The 20942-nt window shown below is 48.2% G+C and overlaps 1 protein-coding gene across 13 annotated transcripts in view; it reads right to left on the bottom strand.

Annotated features, from left to right (window-relative positions):
* FNBP1 (formin binding protein 1) overlaps positions 1-20942 on the bottom strand; it is an 84510-nt gene that overhangs the window by 41454 nt on the left and 22114 nt on the right. For all 13 annotated transcript variants that reach the window (XM_063144855.1, XM_063144853.1, XM_063144854.1 and 10 more), the window contains exons 2-4: positions 11269-11384; positions 5205-5261; positions 3628-3775 (exon numbers count right to left, since the gene is read on the bottom strand). In XM_063144855.1, the coding sequence (XP_063000925.1) occupies positions 3628-3775; positions 5205-5261; positions 11269-11384 (321 nt within the window). The remainder of the gene's footprint in view (positions 1-3627; positions 3776-5204; positions 5262-11268; positions 11385-20942) is intronic.

The raw sequence follows: 20942 nt of genomic DNA, 5'->3' as shown, positions 1-20942 counted from the left end.
TTCGTCTCGAAGGAACAAGCGGCAATTGTTCCCACGGGCTCTGTTTAGATTTACCAGTCAACGGAGAAATAATCTTTACTGAAGAAGGAGCTTATTTTTTTTTATGGGCACCCTATGCAACAACATTTCAAGCGACGACAGCTCCTGTCTTCCCCCTGGACTGGCCGCCCCGGTCTCCCCGGCATTCCTCACCGTAACATGGCCTACGGAGGCCTGTTTGGCTGCAGTGTGGAGGGGGTCTCCTCTGTGGTGGCACCCACCACATGGAACAACCTCCTTGCTGAACTGGCGAAGCTCTGCCGAACCATTCTGTTGCGCATTATGAGTGCATAATGGCTTGTGCAACCGTGGCTCTCATCGGATTCTCGTCTTGTCCTTGGGTCGGAAACCAGCAGAGGGCTAGTTGCCGAGTGCTCCTGTCCACTGCTTAAAACACAGTGCGATTTGTGCAAATTCGGCCGCAAATTGTTCAGAAATTTGCGCAAATTGCGGGACCTGAAAAAAACATGTCACAAAATGCCCAGAAAATCCGCAAACTGGCCCAAACTGCTGCAATCCGAGTCCGGCAACGCAGCGGGAACTGGAATGAAGTCTGGAGGAGGGACGGATGTGGAAAAGCTCACTGTATGCTATCCCCACCCCACCCCAAGGATTTCTCCCACATCCCTTGCTTCAAGCCCACCTGCTATAGTTGCCACTGAAAACAACATGCATCAGCCCACATGGCAATGCACAGGCACAACACAGGACACCTACCCATGCACAGCAGCAGCAGCAACCCTAATCCCCCCCCCCAGCTCAGAGCTGCCTGTTTCTACCCTTAGTCAACCATATCATGAATAATTCTCTCTATTTTTGGATCAAAGCCCTTCACGCAATGAAGCAGCGAAGTTCGCAGGGCAGGGCTTTGTATCAATCCACGCAGGGGAGGCTTCTTCAGAGACTTGCTCACCGTTTAATGGGTTTCCTGGGCACCAAGCCAGAGAACGGGTAATGTCCATTACATTTTCCCGTCATCTTCAGAAACCGTGGGTGGATGAAGAAACAAACTCCCCAAGTCCTCTCTGGAGAGCCCATCTCCTTCCACACCATTAGCCACACCTAACATCTTCCTCAGGAGGGGGCAGGCCTCAGACGTGAGGCATCTACTGGGATTTTTTTTTTTTTTTGCTAAGGTCCACCAAACAGAGCCACGTGCGAAGTAGTGGCGGCTCTGGGATGAAGCCGGTGACCCATTGTGGGTCCTGCTCTGTGTTTCCTTGAGGCTGGCAGGGGAGCTGGTAGCAAGATCAAGGCAGGAAGAAAGTAGGATACTGGATAGCTTCAGGTGGGTCCCGCTGCCTGGAACTCTCTCTTACAAGGCCAACAGGAGGATGTTGTCTCAGCAGAGAGCTGAGGCCAACTGATGCCTTATATAGGCTGACAAGACTTGCAGCTCCGCCCCTCCTGGAGGAGCTGACTAGACTGTTAAAAGGCCCTCACCTGATTTTGTAGCCTGAGGTCCCTTGGAGGCTGGGGAGATGGCGGTTCTGCCGGGGTCTCATCCTCCAAGCTAGTGGACAATGACAGCGCAGTGTCCTCTGCGCCCTGAATAAGGCACTGATGGCTCTACCCACAAGCAAGCAGCCTGCACCTCGTCCTCATCAGAATCCCCTGCTGCACACCAAGAGGTCCGAAGGCAGGGAACCTCAACTCGCCATGTGCCAGACCCAGGTATAAAGAACACAGGAAGCTTCTTTTTGCTAGCCCATTATCTATACTGACTGGCCGCAATGGCTCACCAGGCTTTCAGGCAGGACTCTTTCCTAACCCTACCTGGAGATCCCAGGGATTGAACACGGGACCTTCTGCATGCAAAGCAGAGGATCAACCCCTGAGCTACGGCTGACGTGCTCTATGGAAGTCCAAACCTGTCTTTGACAGGGCAGGTTCGGGATTCAAGCACCGAGGCTGAAAACTAGGAAGCGAAAAAGGCAACTGAATAATACTCCATTGCCAGTGTAATTCAGGGCTCTTGATGACAGCTCATGAAGGACTCTGGTTCAGTGGAAGAGGTCCCAATGCCTAAAAAGCTCTCAGGAGCTGTGTTCCAGTGGTGGGCATGGACAAAGGAAAAAGAGGGCAGGGCTAAACCCCCACAATCCCATCATATTCTAGATTAAAGCATCTACTGCTAAGATTTTGGGTGTTGTGTGTTTTTTTTTTAGCCTTGACCCTTTTTCCCTTTGATCCCACCCACTTTTGCCTTTGGCCCCTCCCACCACTGTAATGTGGCCCCTGAGAGTTTCACCAAAACAGAATCCGCACCTCGAGCTGAAAGACCCTCTGCGCCCTTGGACAGAGGGTCTGCATGCTCGCACAAACTCGGACCGTCTTTCTCGAAGGTTCACGCCGGAGCTGGGAGGAATCCGATGCAAATCTAAATAAAATGGGGACTTCGCAGCGATTCGGGAAAAGCCGAAGCTGGAACCCAAGTCAGCGGTGTGTCAGTTCCATGGATCCCTTTCTGCTGCCTCCCTCCATTTCCTCCGTGTAATGCATAAGCGCATTACGTAGTGGATTCTGCTTCTTCTTATTCCAGGGTTTTAATCGCTCCCCCTTTTCAACGGGGAATTAATTGCAGGTTTATATGCAGGAAGGGAGGCAGAAGAATCCCTCGCGGAAACCTGAAACCGTTCATTTGCTTCAACCTCCCTCCCTCCCCCCCCCCGCCGCTCCAGATCACACCAACAACCGTCGTCTCCGCCGGAGCCCCTGGCAAGAACCAATGCATTATTTATGCTTTATGGAAAGGGAACAACAGAGAGACGATGTCTGCAAAGAGCCGGGGAGGGAATTGAAAGCGCGGAGAGGAGAGCGGGTTGCCTTCGCATTCATCAGCTCAAGAGCTACAGCAAACAAGACAAGCCGTCCTTCAGACGAGTCCGCATCTGCACAAAACCGCCCGCCGGGGATTCCAGCCATCGGACGAAGCGACCCCGAATCTGAAGCAAAGCTGTCTGAAGCCCAACATCATGCGTTCCACCCGGCACGCCAAGATCGCATGCGCAGGGCCCTTTCCTCAGCCCTGCTATGGTGGATAATTCAACTGGAAGTGTCCAAGGTTGACTTTCTAGCAAGTCAGGTTCCTGAGCTCTGCGTATGGATGCGGGGCATCCTGTCGGAGAGCGAAATTCCATTTTGGAGACGCTTTCCAGTAGTGGGTGTGTCCAAAGGGAAGGGGGCGTGGCCAAAGAACCCACAAACCTCTGTGAGGGACCAATCACGAGTGTGCAAGAAATCTTGCGTGCAGAGAAGCTCTATAAGCTTCTGTTTATTTCGGCATCGATAGGTTCAGCTTCTTTATGTTATCCCCTGGCCATCATTTGCCAGAATGAATTAGAATGTGTTACATCCTTGTGCTCAGGCTCAAAGTTTGTCGAATCTCCAGGGAAAGAGACTTTGGAACCCCTGCCTGAACTACCGGCCCAGACCAGCTTTTGGGACAAGGCTGTGGACATTTCCACATTTCCACGTGATTCGGGAAGTGTGGCCGTGTTGATGACCCGCCCTGAAACTTTTGCGGTGGGGTGGGACAAAATTCTAAATAAACACAAGTCAAATACTTGTTTACGGCAACGGAATTACCGATTTTCTCTCCTGCTTCAGTTCTTGCACGTAACGGGCCAGCTCAGTGGTGATTTGGGAAGTCATGTTCTCCGAGATGACTTCGTGCTGCCCGGCATAGTCGTTCATTTCACTCAAAGTGGCTAAAAAGGCTCGACATGACGAATACCTGAACACGACAAAAACATGCAAAGAAATCCATTAATTTAATTCCTTTTTTAAAAATCCAACTGCTGCCTTTTATTCCATCCTCTGATCCCATCCTCTTCCTTGATTTTGTGAGAAAAGTTGAAATATCACTCCCAAGGCTTAGTAATTTACGCTAAAATGTTAGGGCTGTGCTCCACTCCGATTCGGATCCCCGAATCGGGAGTGGAGCGACCCAATCCGCATCCACTAAGGGCGGATCCGAATTGGGTCGGGGGAGTTGTGGATCGATGCGAAGCAAATCGCTCTGCTGTGGATCGCTTCGCCTTGATCCGGAGCTCCGAATGCAGCTAAGTGGGGGGGAGGGGGCTTACCTGGCGCTGCAGTCGGTGCGGCGATTGTGGCGGAGCCAGGTAATGGGGAGGGGGGCTTACCTGCCTCCATCGTGATCCAGCGGCGGCTTCAACTGAGACCCAGGCCTCAAAGTGGAAGCAGGCCACGGCCTGCTTCTGGCTTGAGGCCTGGGCCTCAGTTGAAGCCACCATCGGAATGCAACGGATGCAGGTAAGTGGAGGGGGGGAGGGGGGCTTACCTGGCTCCGCAGTCCGTGTGGTGACAGCGGCAGAGCCAGGTAAGGGGGCAATGGGGAGGGGAGCTTATTTGGCCCCCATTTTGTCCCCCCTTCGCCACCTACCTGCCTCCGCCACCCGCCACAGAGGCAAGTAAGTGGGGAAGGGGGGGCAAAATGGGGGGGAAACTTGATCCGACCCTTTGGATCTCGCTCCGGATCCAGTTCTGGAGCTGGTCAGGGGAGGGTCAGATTGACCCAAAGTGGTTCAGGCCTGATCCAAAAGTTTCAGATCAGGCCACGAAGCGGTTTGGGGGGCGGGGCTGGTGTACAGCCTTATAAAATATGCTGAATAATCTTCAGCATGGCTGAGGGGGGACTAGAATCCAGATCTCTCGAGTCCCAGTCCAACGCTGTAATCAGTACACCACACTGCCTTCCATATACCCCACATATGATAGAGAGAGAGAGAGAGAGAGAGAGAGAGAGAGAGAGAGAGAGAATAATTAAATCAGAAGAACCTTAACTTATTTGTTTATGAGCCAGTGTGGTGTAGTGGCTAGAGTCTTGGACTGGGAGTCAGGAGATCCAGGTTCTAGTCCCCACTAGGTCATGGAAGCTCACTAGGTGACTTTGGGCCAGTCACAGGCTCTCAGCCCAACCTACCTCACAGGGTTGCTGTTGTGAGGATAACATGGAGAAGATTATTTATGCTGTGTTGGGTTCCTTGAGGAGGGAAAAAAGCAGGATATAAATGTAATAAATAAATAAATAAATAAATAAATAAATAAATAAGCAAAGTAGTTTTCTGAATATTGATTTGATCTGCCCCACCCCTTCCAGAAAAGAGATAGTCCCTGAATAGGTTTGTACGGAAACCTACTTGTATTCATCCTCTTCTTTGGAGTTCTTTTTGGGCTGGTATTTCTTTGAAAGGTTCCTAAAATAAAATAAGAGACAGAAGCAAAATAATAGGCTAAACCAATTGCCAATGAATCTTCTAGCAATATGTACAAGCACACACACACACACACAAAATGTGTTGTCCAAATGAAAAGAAATCCAAAAACCTATATACTGTAGTACAGACCAACTCAAAGATTGGGGGAAATGTGCAAGCTTTCGAGATGTCCAGATCTCTTCATCAGGCATCACAAAATGCAAGATGGTGAATTGGGTAGGGTTGAGTTGTGGGGAGAAAAAGGCAGAAGAAAGGCTTATTGAATACAATACCCTCTTGGCCTCTCCAACTACTAGGTAAGACTACCCAAGTGAGCTTCTGTTGAACTCCTCTTTCCACTAGAGCAGCATTTATGTATCTCTGACTTTGTTGATATAAAGAATGTCCTGTTGAGTTCCGTTTCAGTTTCCCGCCGACCGAGGAAAGCTGTCTGGTGGAAAACATTTGAGCAGCCGGATGGATTTTATACCATCAAAAATGGAGCATCAGCCATTGTCTGCTGCTTCTGTCTTCCTAGTGTCCCTAGGACAGCGGTCTTGAACCTCTTTCGGCCCGGGCGGAGGGCAAATTCAAGCTCTCAGCGGCAGGAGTGATGAAGGCATCTAGAGATCTTGAAAGCTTGCACATTTTTCATGATCTTTGACTTAGCATAATCAAAAGTATTACACTATCTGGACTGTGGAATTATATACATTTAGGGGACCAAAAAGATTTATTGATTTGATGAATTTGTACGTTTCTCCGCCCCCCCCCACCTTCAAACATAAATATTCTCGGAGGGGCCTGCAGCCATGAAAACACAGCCCTGAAACCCGTTTGCTTAATTTGCATCTTATTTATTAAAGCTTGCTTTGTTTTTAAACTGCACGGGACGCTTTCCCAACATTTGGACAGTGCAGCTTTAGAACACATTGTTTAAAAACGCCACAATAATAAAGTGAATAAACATGTTTTAAAAATTGCAGAATCGAGCCTTCCTGGGGGAGAATTTGGGTTTACGTTACTGCAGAATGTGGGGGTTTAAAAACTATGACATACCATGAAGTACACACAGCCCTTTGCCTAAGTCAGATTGGTGCTTTTTCCCCCCTTCTCTGCTTTTTCCCCTAGAGTATGTCGTCCAATTTCTAAGTATGCCAACCGGATAGCTCATAAATAAGTTCTTCCTTACCACCCCCACGTTCCCGAAGGAGAGTTTTTTTTAAAAAAAAACTAGCATAGGAAACAAGACAATTTATTGCGCAGGAAGAACTAAGTGTCATGTTGTTATAGTTTGCAATATTTCTCAACGCCTTTCCTCAGATAATGGGAGACTCAGTGCACTTTGCTATGATGAGGAACCCTAAAGAAAACCTGCAAGCCTTCAATGGATTCCACCTATATTTTTGCCTGGAATGTTATTTATTTTACTGTATTTCTTTGATTCTAAGACACACTTCCCCCCCCCCCCCCATATAAACATCTCTAAAAACGGGGTTCGTCTTAGAATCACGGGTGCGTTTATTATTTCGTAGAATCAAAGCTTTTTTTTTCTGTTGGTGGTACTGAAATTAGTGTGCGTCTTACAATCGATGGCATCTTAGAATCGAAGAAATATGGTATTTTATGTGGTTTGTTGTATCTTCATCTTACTTTTCATTCAAGGAGCCCAAGTTAAGAATATGGATAGGGAACTTACTATTCTCTGTCAATAATGAAATTTAAATTCCATGTATTTTTTAGTTTGTTTCTCTTGGTTTTTGGAAAATTAATCATCATCATCATAACAAAACAAAACAAAAATGCAAAATGGCATTTTTTTTCAACTGGGGCGTACTTCCCTATTTATTAATATCTTGCCTCTATTATCTTGCACATTTCCTGTTTCGTAAGAGCACTCCCATCTGAGCGAGGTCACGTGTTTTCCACTGAAAACCATTTCATCCCCTCACGCCCCTCTGTTCCTCTGAGTACTGAGTATTGAATCTCTTTCAGTCTCAGGGCTGAATCCAATTTGGAAGCTCTGGGAAGCTGCATGCCAGGGGTGAGCGGTGCTGTAAGCAGAAGGGGCGGGGCCAAAGATAATTTGGCCCAACCCATTTACCTTTAACTCCACCCCTTTGTCTTTAGCCTTGCCCTTTTGTCTTTTAGCCCCGCCTACTATTGGAATACGAGGCCTGACTTTTCCGAGGTCTGACACCCCTGCAGCGTAGCCAAAGAGACTGAGCAGGGGGTTGGACTCGATGGCCTTGTAGAATAGAATAGAATAGAATAGAATAGAATAGAATAGAATAGAATAAAACAACGCAGAATGTTCTCCCCAGTAATAGGAACTGTGCAAATCTTTTACAAAGGTTGCAGAAGGTGGCATTTTGGGGGACACGTCTGGGAAGGCCCTGTCTGTTCGCAGCAGCAACAGCACCTACTCTACGTGGAGTCCGGTTCCGATGTCAGTGGGGCAGTGAATCTGCTTTGGGTTTCAGTCAGAACTTTTCAGAATTCTAAAGGATTCCTTTAGAGTTTTGACTGGTTTTGACAGAAACCTGGAGCGGATTCACAGTCCCACTGGTATCAGGGCCACCAGCCTCCGCTGGAGTCCACAAGGGATGCAGGAGAAATTCGAGATGGACTAAGATCAGTTCGGTTTCTAAAACCACGTGGAGTCCACGGACTTTCAGGACTTTTTTTAAAAAAAAATTCCCGAAATTTACGCAAATTTATTCTTAGGAAAATTCACGCGTTTCTTCTGAGACTGGAAAATATATGTGGGGGAAAAGTTGAATGGAATGGGGGGCGGTGTGCTAAATGCTACATATTGACATAATTACGTGAATTGCTGCGAATCCTCTTACGGGATTTTTTGAGTATTTGTCCGCAGAGCGAATTTTTTTAAAAAATTGAATTTGTCTGCGAATGGACGCCGAAAGAATGAAACTGCACAATCCACAAAACGCACACACAAGACGGATGTCACAAAAATTAACATCCTTAGAGCCCCCCCCACCTTCCTCCCCTCCCCCATCTCGTAGCATTTTGTCTGCAGCCGAAGCCGCTGATGCCTCTCTGTGCCACTGATTTCGGAGTGGCTCCGGCGGAAGCTAACCGGGTCTCGTTTTCCACCCCTGGGCCTTTCAAGGGCTTTGTAGATTATGTTCCACCTGGCTGCCCCTCGCCGTTCTCTTTGGGTCATCACGGGCATTTGGAACGCTCAAGAAATCTTCCGGGGCCCAGGAAAAAAAGATGTGAGCTCCATCCATGCCCAAATCCGGGGCAGAAAAGCACACACACACACACACACACACACACACACACGTCCCTGCTGCTGTTCAAGGACAGAGCATGCCAATTTTAAAACACTCAGTTGTACAAGAATGTGTCTTCACTGTTTATTATCGGATAGCTGACCATATAGACAGCGATGCAAAGGGAGGCGGCGGCGGCATTAGTGCCGAAAGGCGACCTCATTTTTCTTCCTCTTCCCACCCAATCCGCTTTTCCTCGTGACTCCTTTCGCTACAGCCCCGCCTCTTTTGCCTCTGGACCCGCCCATCTCCGGAACGCAGCCCCCGAGAGCTTCTCAGAAGTGCAGCACAGCCCTTGGTGGGAAAAGCTTCCCCACCGCTGCATTTAATTCCCTTGTGAACCGCTTAGAGATATTTTGGGGATGCAGTCAGCGGTATATGAATCTGTTAAATAAAAATGATTGTAAAAGCCGTGGCTTTTGCCTTTGGCCCGCCCACCACAGACGCGCGGGTTCCAAAGGTTTCTTTGAAATTGAATCCGGCCCTCAGACTGAAAGTGGTCTGAGAGGTCAAAGGATAGCTAAAAGGACTGGACCAATGAAGCCGATGGCTTGGGTCATGGTCTCAGCGTCCTGCACAGCCCCTTGCCTCTGCCTTTGAAAGAGGTTCAGCCTCCCTGAAGTAGACATTACGCCGCGCTCTCCCTGGTTCGTAGACTGCAAAGTGAAGACGGAGCTTGGCTTTGGGACCAGTGTAGAGCAAGAGGCAGGCGAACAAGCAGGCTGCAACGGTGAAGAGGAGGAGCAACTCCATGGGGCTGTGGTCAGTGGCCCTCCTTGAGGGGTGGGCCTGTCATGTCTAACCCTACTGCTCCTGTTTCGGGAGAAGGGGTTTCAGGTAATCAATCAGAATCAGATTCGGAACTAGAAGATGCAGTGCCAGACACCAGCCAGGCCGTAACAGCAAGCTCTCACAGGAGATTCCTCAGCTGGCAATCAGCCCACTCCAGAGCTTATCTCCTCAGGGCCAAATCCTACACCCTCAGAGGGAAACGAGAGAGCTTCCGGGGGTGAGCATTCTGAAACACTAACTGATGCTAGAATCCGCCCGCTCAAGCGCACAGAGCGTAAAGAGGCCGTGAGAAAGTCGGAGAGATTGCGCCAGAAACTACCACCGCACCAGGCGCCTTGAAGTTACAGGCATTTGAAAAGTAACTCCCCTCTCTCTTCTTGAACGGGCAATTGTCTTGCTTAGTTTGCATAGTAATTGCTTAGGGAGTCGTTTCAAAGAGGTAGACTCTATTCAGTTTAAAGAGACGTTTGTTGCTTAATAAAGACTTTGTAGATTACTTAGCGAACCTCGTCATTTGCCTCCCATTGAAAGTACGAGGGCTTGGGAGGGACACGACAGGGCCCTGGGCAGGTGCCCAGCCACACCGACACTTGGCGCTGGGCCTGGTGGGGCCTGAGGGAATTTCAGGCTGGGATAAATCCTTACGACTCATCCTTCTGCTTTTTCAGGATGTGCTTTCACCTTGCCCCTGACAGCAAGGAGAGCCAGTTTTATGCGACGGCACTCCCCGCGATGTACGGTACGGTGAAACGCAGAAAAACAGCAAGGTCACTCTGCTTAGAGACGCACCTGCGCCCTAATGATGAAACATATCAAGGCAGAGATTTCAGTTCTAAGATGAGGGAGACGTCGCCGGCAGCCTGCCAGTTGCAGTCTTCTCTCCGTATCGGTCATTGGACGTAACAGAAATGTACAAGTAATAACACAATACATATAATGAATGTATTGCTGAATGAAAATGGCGACCTCTGGTTTCACGACCCCATTCGGAAGTGGCAAATGGGGGCATTTCAACTATTTTCAGGGGGACAGTGATTTTTTTGGGGGGGGGGGAATGAAACGCCACAGCCGCCATTGCCTCCGTAACACCAGCTGCCATATTTCAACCTGCCCCAGTACAACACTGTCATCCTTCAAAAGTATGTTCTAGATAAATATCCCCCACACGTGGTGACCACAGGAGCAGCCATTTCCCCCCGACACACATACACAATGCCCAACATTTTGCTACAGTTCCCCACCTGCGTGGGTCTAAGGCGAACTACGTGAAGCTGATTATTGGGGGAGAAATCCAGAAAACTGGGGAGGGGTGGTGGGGGAGGGGGAAGAGAATGTAATGGAATATCGTGAAAAAGGGCTTGGCTGGCATCATGAAGAAGACCGCTCTGCAGCCCAACATTTTGCTATGGTCCTCACTTGTGTAACTCTAAGGCTGAGACAATACTTTTCCTCTCTGCCTTAAATTCCACTGCCCTACCACTGACTAATTCATTCAGGCTGCAAATCTCCATTTCTAGACTGGAAATCATTTCTAGATTTCTAGAATCTAGCCAAACGGCAAGTTTCATAGCCACAACACCTATCCCGATTTTGCAACCCTTCTGGTTTTCTGGTTTGCTTTTTTTGCACCACCAAGCCTGAAGAAGAGTCCTGGATAACCTAAAAGCTTGACCATTTTCCTGGAGCTCTGGTTAGTCCTGAAAACGGCGTCGCCCCACCGTGGTTTTCGTTTTGTGGTTTTCCTGTCACAGACCGGACCGGCTACCTTTGTGCAGTATATTTCATTCATCCATTTCAAAGTAGTCTTTGAAGCCGCCTCAAACAGACCTTGTTCATTCCTTTTTTTTTAGTGTAGATGAGCCACAAAAGAAATGATCTTTTCAGACACTTCCGAAAAAAGTAACCTGACTCACCTAAGTTGCTTTGCATAGTTGATTTCGATTTCGGTCCGCTCTTTTACAAACTTGATGTATTTCTCCAGGACGTCAATACCCCACTGAGTGTGTTTTTCGAGATTGTCAAACTGATCCTGCAAACAGAGAGAGAGAGAAAGAGATTGTGTCATTGGGGGAGCTTTATTCAGGAATAATAATAATAATAATAATAATAATAATAATAATAATAATACACACTTCTCGTCATTAGAGGGGAGCATATTTAAAGCCACGCTTTTAATCAAGCCAACAGACCCCAAAGATGATATCAGCACTTGGTCGCAAACAAAAGCTTGAGTACCAAAACTGCCATGGCTAGAGCTGTTTATTTCTTTATTACAATTATATCCCACCCTTTTTCCTCCTTGAGGAACTCAAGACAGCATACATAATCCTCCTCTCCATTTTTATCCTCACAAGAACAATCCTGTGAGGTAGGTTGGGCTGAGAATCTGTGACTGCCTTTCCCCCCTCTTGCACGATGGCTTCAATAGTCCTCGTCGTCCTCCTCCTCCTCTCCATTTTATCCTCACGACAACCCTGTGAGGTACGGGAGGCTGAGAGGGACTGGCCCCAAGTCACCCAGTGAGCTTCATGGCCGAGTGAGGATTCGAACCCAGATCTCCCGACACTCCCAGTCCAACACTCTAACCACTACACCACACTGGCTCTCGACCCTGGTTGCAAACCGCCCCAAGAGCTTTGGCTATGAGGTGTTATAGAAATGAAAATCATCATCATCATCGATAAAGGATTTTCAGGGGAGAATTGGCATTTCTAAACCTTTCTTCAACTCGCCAGTCCCCGTCCCCCCCACAACTCAACTCTGACCATTCCCTGCCATGTTGTTTCGTGGCTGGCAGTGTCAAGGTACAATGCAAGTGCAACAACATCAACAAAATCTAGGCAACATAAATGGAGGTAAACACAATCCAAAACCATATACACCAGGGAATGTCAAACACTCAAGGGTCGGCATGGTTGGGCAGCACTCAGGGGCCCACATCCCAGCAGGGGTCCCTGGCAAGAGGCCCCCAGAGTTGCTCCTCCTCTTTCCTATTGCAACCAGCTTGCTCACCGGCCTCTCCCTCTCGCTGAGACAACAGAGGTGGTGAGAAGGAGCAGCAGCCGATGGCCCAGCCTCCTGGCTCTTTGCCTCTCAAGCAAGCAAGTGGGAGCCACGTTGAGGAAGAGGAGGAGGACCCAGAGCAGCTGGTGGCCATGGCAGTGAGACGGCCGACTCACACAGGGAGAGGTTCTACGGAGGGCGTCCTGCCCAAGGGCCCTCCGAAACTTGGAACCGGCGCTGCTTACTCAGAAGTAATTCTCACTGTTTGAGGCAGCTTACTCCCCAGCAACTGCGTTTCGGATTGCAGCCCTGCAGTAACCAGCTTCGGAAAAGCGCCAGTTACCATGATGTCTGTCGGTCCCCCGCCCAAGAGGTCAGCAATCGCTCCCGCCAACATCTCTGTAAGATTCTCAGCAGCTTTGGTGCAGAACGGTGTCTGGAAACCTCACTCCTGCAGCAAGATTTGCAAGGCAGAAGCCCGGAGCTGAGCAGGGAATGAAACCCGGCCCCTTGAGCTCATCCACTCACGATCTCTTCCTCTCCCCCTTCTAGCTCGGAGGCTTGGGGCCGACTAGAAACCACATATAAAGACCAGTGGTAAGGTAAGACGTTTTCTGGATATGGGCTGTAACTTCCTCAGGCGGCAGGTGGGGCCTCTCAGGAATGAATGCTCAAATTGTTCTTGGTGTTTTTTTAAAGGAAGCCCTGCATGTAGAAAGCTAATGTGTCAGGAAGAAATGTTGTAGGATTGGCCTTCTGAGCTGCTAGTTTTCTGTTTGCAGGGTTGTTGTTGTTGTTATTATTATTATTATTATTATTATTATTATTATTATTATTATTATTGTAATGGAGGAGCAAACCATCATATGAGCCCTCATCTGCGGTCTGAAGTCAAATGCCCCAAATACAGGTGAGGCTTTAGTCCAGGCCTACTCCAGTACTTTTAGCCTTTCTGCGCTCTGTGCCCTATCACTTCCCTGTCTCCTGGAAGTGAAGAAGCTGAGACCCGGGGATTTTTACCATTGGCTCCTGAGGAGAATATCAATTGGCCTGAGAGAAGGGCCTTCTGGTGTTGGTTTGAGCTATCGTGTTGCTGTTTCTGTGGTAATACTTGCATGCTTGTTTCTGCATTTAAGAATGTGTGCCTGGGCAGAAAGGCTGTGTAGAAACATATTAAATCAACAATAATAAATAAATGAGCTTTCCCCCATTCTAAGCCTGCCCATAGAAAAACAAAACTTAATGTTCCTATCCCCTGGGGGAGGGGGCTGTTAATCCCACCCAAACTGACAATGCTCCCTTCCCTCACGGGAGATAGGACTGCATTCGTTCTGTAGCACTTTTCCCCGAACAGCTGTAATCTTCCCATATTCCACACCATCACGTTAGCTCAGCCAATCACCGTCAGCATCAGAGGCTTTATTGTAGGGAGGGGAGAAGGGATTTCGTCAAATGCATTCCCAAAACGTTTTGCAGGGTGTCAGGAATCTTTCCTTGTGTCAACTGGATTTTGTGCAAGAGAGTTTCATCCCTGTTCACAAACGGTTCCGCAAATTGGCGCAAATCCCCCCGCCCAAATGTAAAAACCCGGTCCGCGGGACCTGCTCAACTTGGAAGAAGCCAATCTACTCCAGAACCCACAGGCCAATTCAAAGAAGTCTCTTTTGAATCCATTCCGGATTTCCCCACCAGCCCTGGTTGCAAGAAATGCAGTGCAGCGAAAATGCATTGCGGAGGAAAGGGGGCATTGCAATTATTTTTTTGGGGGGTAGAAAATCCTTGCAACCTTCCCAAAGCGAAGCGCATGATGCAGCTTGAGGCTACAGCAATCCCAGACCATTTCCAACAGAGCCTTGCATTTGCTTACAAAAAGTTAAAAAAAAAAACCCAGAGCAGGCAGAAGCACGGTATCACATCCAGAAATCCTCCGCCCCAATAAGTGACCTCAGCTGTGTTTACAAACCGCTCTGCTTCCAAATCTCCAGTCATACACAGTCTGCGCTCGGATCTGAGCTGTGATTGCCAAGGCATGGCTGAGCCTTCTGTAGCATGAGCAGCCATATAAGGCCGGGCTCGGGAGTTATCAATTACGCGTCGGCCGTCTAAGAGAAAATTACTAATATTTATGCCTAACGTCACATTGATGAAAGATAAACATTGGGTTTTTTTCCAGCTCCGGCTCCGAGCGTTACGGAACAGAGTGTGATAACCTGTTTTATAAATATTGGGTTAGATCCAGGATCTGCCTCCCTCCAAAGGAAGGGGCCTCCTGCTTGCGGAAGTTCCCTCCGCCAAATTTCGGGGATCCTCCCTCCCTTCTCACAAATACAGCTCACTCCATTCTGCTGGGTCTCCTTACTCTCCGGGTGCCCTTTTCAAGAGGGTGGACGGGCTGCCGTGGGAAGGGACGGGCCAGGGAATCCAGTGTAAATCCGGATCCATGCCCTTGGTTACAGGTGCTTCAAACTGTGCTGAGCGGTAAAGGTGCGTAGGAAATTCGTTTCAACTTGTTTTTGTCAGGATCTACCCATTTCGCACTTTCCGGACTGAACACGGACTCAATCTGCAGTGAAAGTCTGTACGTTTCCAAGTGTGCAAGGTGATTCGGGGGCCCAGAAACATTGCTCGACTGCATGTGCACTACATGGAAAAAACTGCGTCCGATATGGTCTGGGCTAAAACTACCGAAAAATACTTCCTCTTTTTTGTTTTTTCTTAATAAAAAGGACCACTTTTCAGCACTCCCTGTACAAAACGATTTGCCTGTTTTGCTCTCACTTGCTCTTATCCTCTTCTCTTGCCCTGAATGCGGCATCATGGCTTCTTTTCACGCAATACATTGGCTCCCTGATTGGCTAGGATCAGCCACTTGACTAAACCAAGAGGAGAAAGCAGCAGCTGGCACAAACACTATGTCAGAATGAGATTTGGGATGGAATTCGGAGAACTTTGTTGATTCGTGCTTATGGTAATTAATAATACTATTAAAAATACATTGGTAATTAATAATACCATGCCCTGAACGTCAGTGTGCCCTATCCCAGGCCAGACAATATGTCCCATTTATCCCATTATTATTATTATTATTATTATTATTATTATTATTATTATTATTATTATTCCCGCCTCTCCCTTTGGATCGAGGCAGGGAACAACATTAAGGATAACAACACCATATAAATCAAATGCATTAAACTGATTAAAAGAGCATATAGAACTGATACAATATTAAAAATAACCTTCCCTCTTTCAGTTTCTCCGACCCAGTGGATCAGATCTGCTTTTTAACATCCTAAATCAACAGTCCTTGTTTTGCTCACCTAGAGAATTTGGGGAAGCGTTCTGGGGCACACGGTGAAGCGTTTCACTATTTCGCGGCCCTCTGAAATGAGCCTTCCCGACACGGTGATTTGAAACCGAAAAAGATGAGACTGGGCTAAAACTACTCATAGTACTGAAAAACACATCCTTTTTCAAAAGAACTTTTTAAAAAGAACACTTTTAAGCACTCCTTGTACAAAAACGTTTGCTTATGTTTCTACATTGCCCTCACTCACTCTTATTCTCAATTGGCTTCACTTGCCCTTAATGCAGCATTATTTATTTAATTTATTTATTGCTTTTATATCCCGCCTTTTCCCCCCTCCAAGGAACCCAAGGCAGCGTACATAATCCTCCTCCTCTCCACTGAATCTTCAAAACATCAACCCTGTGAGGTAGGTTGGGCTGAGAGTCTCTGAGAGTCCCAACTCCCACTCCAACACTACACTACATTGGCTGTCTTACTGCTTCTTTCCACTTACTACACGGGCTTCCTGATTGGCTGGGATCAGGCATGTGACTGAGCAAAGGATGAGAAAGCAGCAGCAATCAGGGCAAACACGATATGACATGATAGCACTCTTCAAATACTGGAAAGGTTGTCACACAGAGGAGGGCCAGGATCTCTTCTCGATTCTTCCAGAGTGCAGGACACGGAATAACGGGCTCAAGTTACAGGAAGCCAGATTCCGGCTGGACATCAGGAAAAACTTCCTGACTGTTAGAGCAGTATGAAAATGGAACCAGTGACCTAGGGAGGTGGTGGGCTCTCCCACACTAGAGGCATTCAAGAGGCAGCTGGAAAACCATCCGTCAGGGATGCTTTAGGATGGATTCCTGCATTGAGCAGGGGGTTGGACTCAATGGCCTTGTAGGCCCCTTCCAACTCTACTATTCTATGATTCACCACCAACTGGGATCCAAGAAATGGAAATGTTTGTACAAGCCATTTGACAGGGTGAAATTCTAGCTATTTCAAATTCCTACTTAAAAATAAATGGACATTTTCACTTACCTGGACTGAACTGAAACATGACCCCATCGTCTATCTTTTTGGTCTAGAATGGGTTTTTGAACAACCACTCCCTGTTTTGCACGGCTAAAGCAAGAGAGTCAATTCTGGACATCCAAGAAAACGTGCACGTTCCACTAGGTTTTAAAGGTGACGACAAAAAATATTGCGATAAATTGGTGCAAGCCCATGAAGTCATGTTGACTTCCTCCAGAGCAGGAAGCCAACCTGAATATCTCTTGTTCTTAGAGCCATCTAAATGGCAGCCGCAGCACCATGTGTGAAAAGCAACCACTTCCTTTGATTCACAGAAGATGGTCAGGCCTACCAGGAAACCTGGCTCACAAATCTTAACTCTTGCAAAAAAGATGGGCCCTCTCTCTCTCTCTCTCTCTCTCTGTCTCTGTCTCTCTCTCTCTCTCTCTCTCTCTCCAGAAGAGCATTCAAAAGCAAGCAGGCAAAAGCTCTCTTTAGGATACAGTGAAATCCGTCCATTTTTCTCCCTCTCTCAAAATACTAGAACCCAGAGTCATCCCGCACAACTGATTGGTGGGAGATTCAAGATAGATCAAAGGAAGGACTTCTTTGCACAGCCCAGAGTTAAACTATGAAATTTACTGCCACAAGACGTAGTGATGGCCACCAATTTGGATGGCGTTCAAAGGGGGGTGGATAAGCCTATAATAAGCCTATAGACACCAGTTGTTGGGGAACATGGGTGGGAGGGTGCTGTTGCATTCATGTGCTGCTTTGTTGGTTTCTGGTTGACCGGTGGTTGGCCTCTGTGTGAGCAGAGTGCTGGATGAGATGGACCCTCTGATACCATCAGGGTTCGTCTTACATTCTTATGTTCTTATTTAAGAAAATCACAAACGTTAAGAAAAGATAGCATGGCAGGTTATATGAGTGTCTGGAACTTCCCCGATTGATTACATTATCAACAGTGGAAGAGAAGATAACATAAATAGGAGATCAACCAAAAGAGTTACAAAGCTGGCACCATGGTCTATTCATTTCAATGGGTCTACTCTACATAGGGCTAACACTGGATACAACCGTTTCTTTTATTTCTGAAGATGGAACTTAGAATTAATTATAAGTCTTTGATTCCCCCCCCCTTTCACTTGAACTTCTAACATTACAACTCCTTTTCATCATGAGTTCTACTTGCGTTGTAAAACTAACCTAAAACATGCTAAAAATGTGCTGACTCTAGTGATTTGCTAATTTACTTCCTCCTACACATGACTTGAATATAAAAAGCTGAGCTAAAGCATTGCTAAGTTCCTCTAGGCATGTAAAGAATTAAACTTGATAAATTGGTAGAAGCTCGAGCAGAAGGAGAAAACCAAAGATGTGGCAATAATTCTAAGTTCTGTCTTCGGAAATAAGAGAAAGGGTTTTCTGGGGGAAGCTCTCGGTGTGTGTGTGTGTGTGTGTGTGTGTGTGTGTGTGTGTGTGTGTGTGTATTCTGATGGTGGGAGGGGCCAGAGGCAAAAGAGGGCAAGGTCTAAAACCCTAAAATACAAGAATATTTTAGCTTCAAGCACTTGGAGGACAACTGGCTGGGGAATGGTTTGGAGCAGGGGCGTTAAACCTTTTTCACCCCGAGGGCCGAATCCCAGTTGAGAGAAGGTCTCGGGGGCCGTGTTCCAGTGGTGGGCGGGGCCAAAGGCAAAGGGGCGTGGCCAAACTACAGAACGTAGCAGCATAGTTCGCTTAGCACTCTCGCTGCCAGTAACTCAGTCTTAAGAGATGCATTTCAGCATTTTAAACCTGGAAGCAGGGGGCGGGGGTGGATTGTACAAAATCCAGGCAACTACCGAATGATCGTTGGAGGGGAGAAGGGATGGCCATCTGAGGAACCCCAGAAAGTCTTACTGGGCCCCCCAGAGGGGTGGGTTTGCCCAAACTGTTTGGGCCTGGAGTGGAAACTTTCATTTCAAGTGTGGGTTGGCGGGGAGCAGGGGAAGGAAAGCAAATTGCATGTCATTCCATCGCTCGCTGCAGCTGTTCGGAGACCTGGTGAGCTCCGAAGGAGCAGGTTGAAAAAAGGGGAGAAGGGGAAGGGTTAAACTCCGGAGAGGCAGCTTTCGGATGCTGCTATAGCAACAGCCCCGGCATTCCTGGGGTGGGGGAACCCTCCGCCAATGGGAATTGCCTTCGCCTGGCTCGCACACTTCCGAGGGGCTGTCTCATTGGAGGAGGCGTCCTCAAATCAGAGACGCCGGTGGAGCTCTCCCGAGCAAGACATTCCAGGTTTGCTCCCGTCCGTCTGATGGGAGTCTGTGCCAGTCGCTTTAAATACACACACACACACACACACACACACACACACACACACACACGACAGTGATGTTAAGGGCTAGACATCTGGTCTTAGCTGAGCTGTGCTCCCACCAAGGCAGTTTTAGGCAATGGCGTTCCCGGGAGCTCGGGTGGCCACGACACGGCTAGGAGGTTTTTTTACAACCTTCGGATGCCACATTTGGTTCCGACCCAATCTGGAGAGGAAGGATCGTGGCTCGGTGATTCCCGCTCTGGTTCCATCCCGGCTGGGGTACTGTCATGCACTCTACATGGGGCGGCCCTTGGAGACAGTTCGGAAGCTCCAGCTGGGACAGGACACAGCCGCCCGGATATCAGTAGGGAGCCGGCAGGCTTTGCATACGTGGCAGGGGCCTTGGTTTCTGGGGCATTTCTGAGCCTGATGTAAAGTACCAGTTTTCACCTTTAAAGCCCAAAATCAGGGGTGGGAAGTTTCAGGGGATCCAGGGCCACTTTCTACCCACCCTCGCAGGCCACACTCCCACCACCAAAGTTCATCAACGTGGCTGCAAAATAATCCATTGGTTTCCCAAGGAGCTTACAAATTTAAATTTAGACCAAGGTTAGGGAAGGAGGGAAAGAGAGGGATAATAATAATAATAATAATAATAATAATAATAATAATAAGAAGAAGAAGAAGAAGAAGAAGAAGAAGAAGAAGAAGAAGAAGAAGACGACGACGACATAGAGCACCATATGAAAACATAAGGCAGTTCTCTGCCCCAAGGAGCTTACAAATTTAAATTTAGACTCCAAAGGGAGGGGAGGGGGACACATAAACGGGGAAACACTGGACGTTGTGAGTGTAGGAAATCAGGGCGTGGCCAAGCAAGGAGGCGTGGCCTGAGATTCTCATCCCTGGCTTTGGGGGCCAGCTGGGCTAAGGGTGCGGGCCTCAGCGGGCACCCCACCACCCCAACCCCTAGTGCTATTACCTCCAGGCCAAAGCCAAGGAGGTTCCCAAGCACCCGTCCTTCCTTCGTAAGGGGAAAACAAAATCCAAGATGGCCTCTGGTTGCATTTTCTTCCCAGTAAGAGCAAGGTTTGGCTTTGCGGATGCTCCCTATAAGGAGACGTCGCTAGTCATAGATCTGCTTCCTTCTCTTGCCCTGAGCGCTGCCTGACTCCGTAAGCTTAGAGGCAAAATACGGCCAGGCAGGGGGGCAGGGAGAACCAGTGTAAAGCAGCACCCAAGACAGCGGCATTATCTCATCCTTCGGGCTCGTGGCGTTCTCTCCGAAAGGTTGGCCGGCACTGCTTAACTGCTGCAAAAGCATTCAGAAAACCCGGGATTTGGGGACGGAGGCTGGGGGCTGGGAGGAAAGAGAAGCACAAAGCTCCCCCAAGGTTTTCTGCCTGGCTCAGCTGCCTCGAATGTCATAAGACTTTCCGCATAATAAACCGTGTCGGTTAATTAAGTCGGCAGCGCTCCGCTAATGAGAGGTTGCGTTGGCGCGTCCTGGGAATACACGGACCTTTGGCGAATGGTTGGCTTCACAGGAGCGGAGAGGAGGGGGTGGGGGGAACGCCTGGGTTTTTCTCTGAGGTCTGACAGGTACACGGGCTGGTTGTTCTCATTCCCGCTGACGGCAAACGCAGGCGGTTGGGCGAAGGCCAGATTGGAGCCAAAAGGGGAGGAATCAGTAAGTTGGGGTGAACCCCAAGGTATGAAGAATTTAAGATAAATAGAAAAGATCCAAAAGGGAACACAATCTCCCCACCCAGCCCCAAATCTCAAGGAGGACTCAGCATGCTCAGTGGCTAAAGTTGGAAAACAACCTCCAAATTTGATTACTGCAATGCCCTCTACGTGGGGCAGCCTTTGAAGACGGTTCGGAAGCTGCAGCTTGTGCAAAATGCAGTGGCCAGATTGATAACTGGAACCAGAAGGTTCGAGCATATAACCCCGATTCTGGCCCTCTT

The sequence above is a fragment of the Elgaria multicarinata genome, chromosome 19 (genome assembly GCF_023053635.1).
Source record: "Elgaria multicarinata webbii isolate HBS135686 ecotype San Diego chromosome 19, rElgMul1.1.pri, whole genome shotgun sequence".
Lineage (NCBI taxonomy): Eukaryota > Metazoa > Chordata > Lepidosauria > Squamata > Anguidae > Elgaria > Elgaria multicarinata.
The sequence above is the reverse complement of the archived record's forward strand: the minus strand, read 5'-3'. Positions and strand labels throughout refer to the sequence as shown.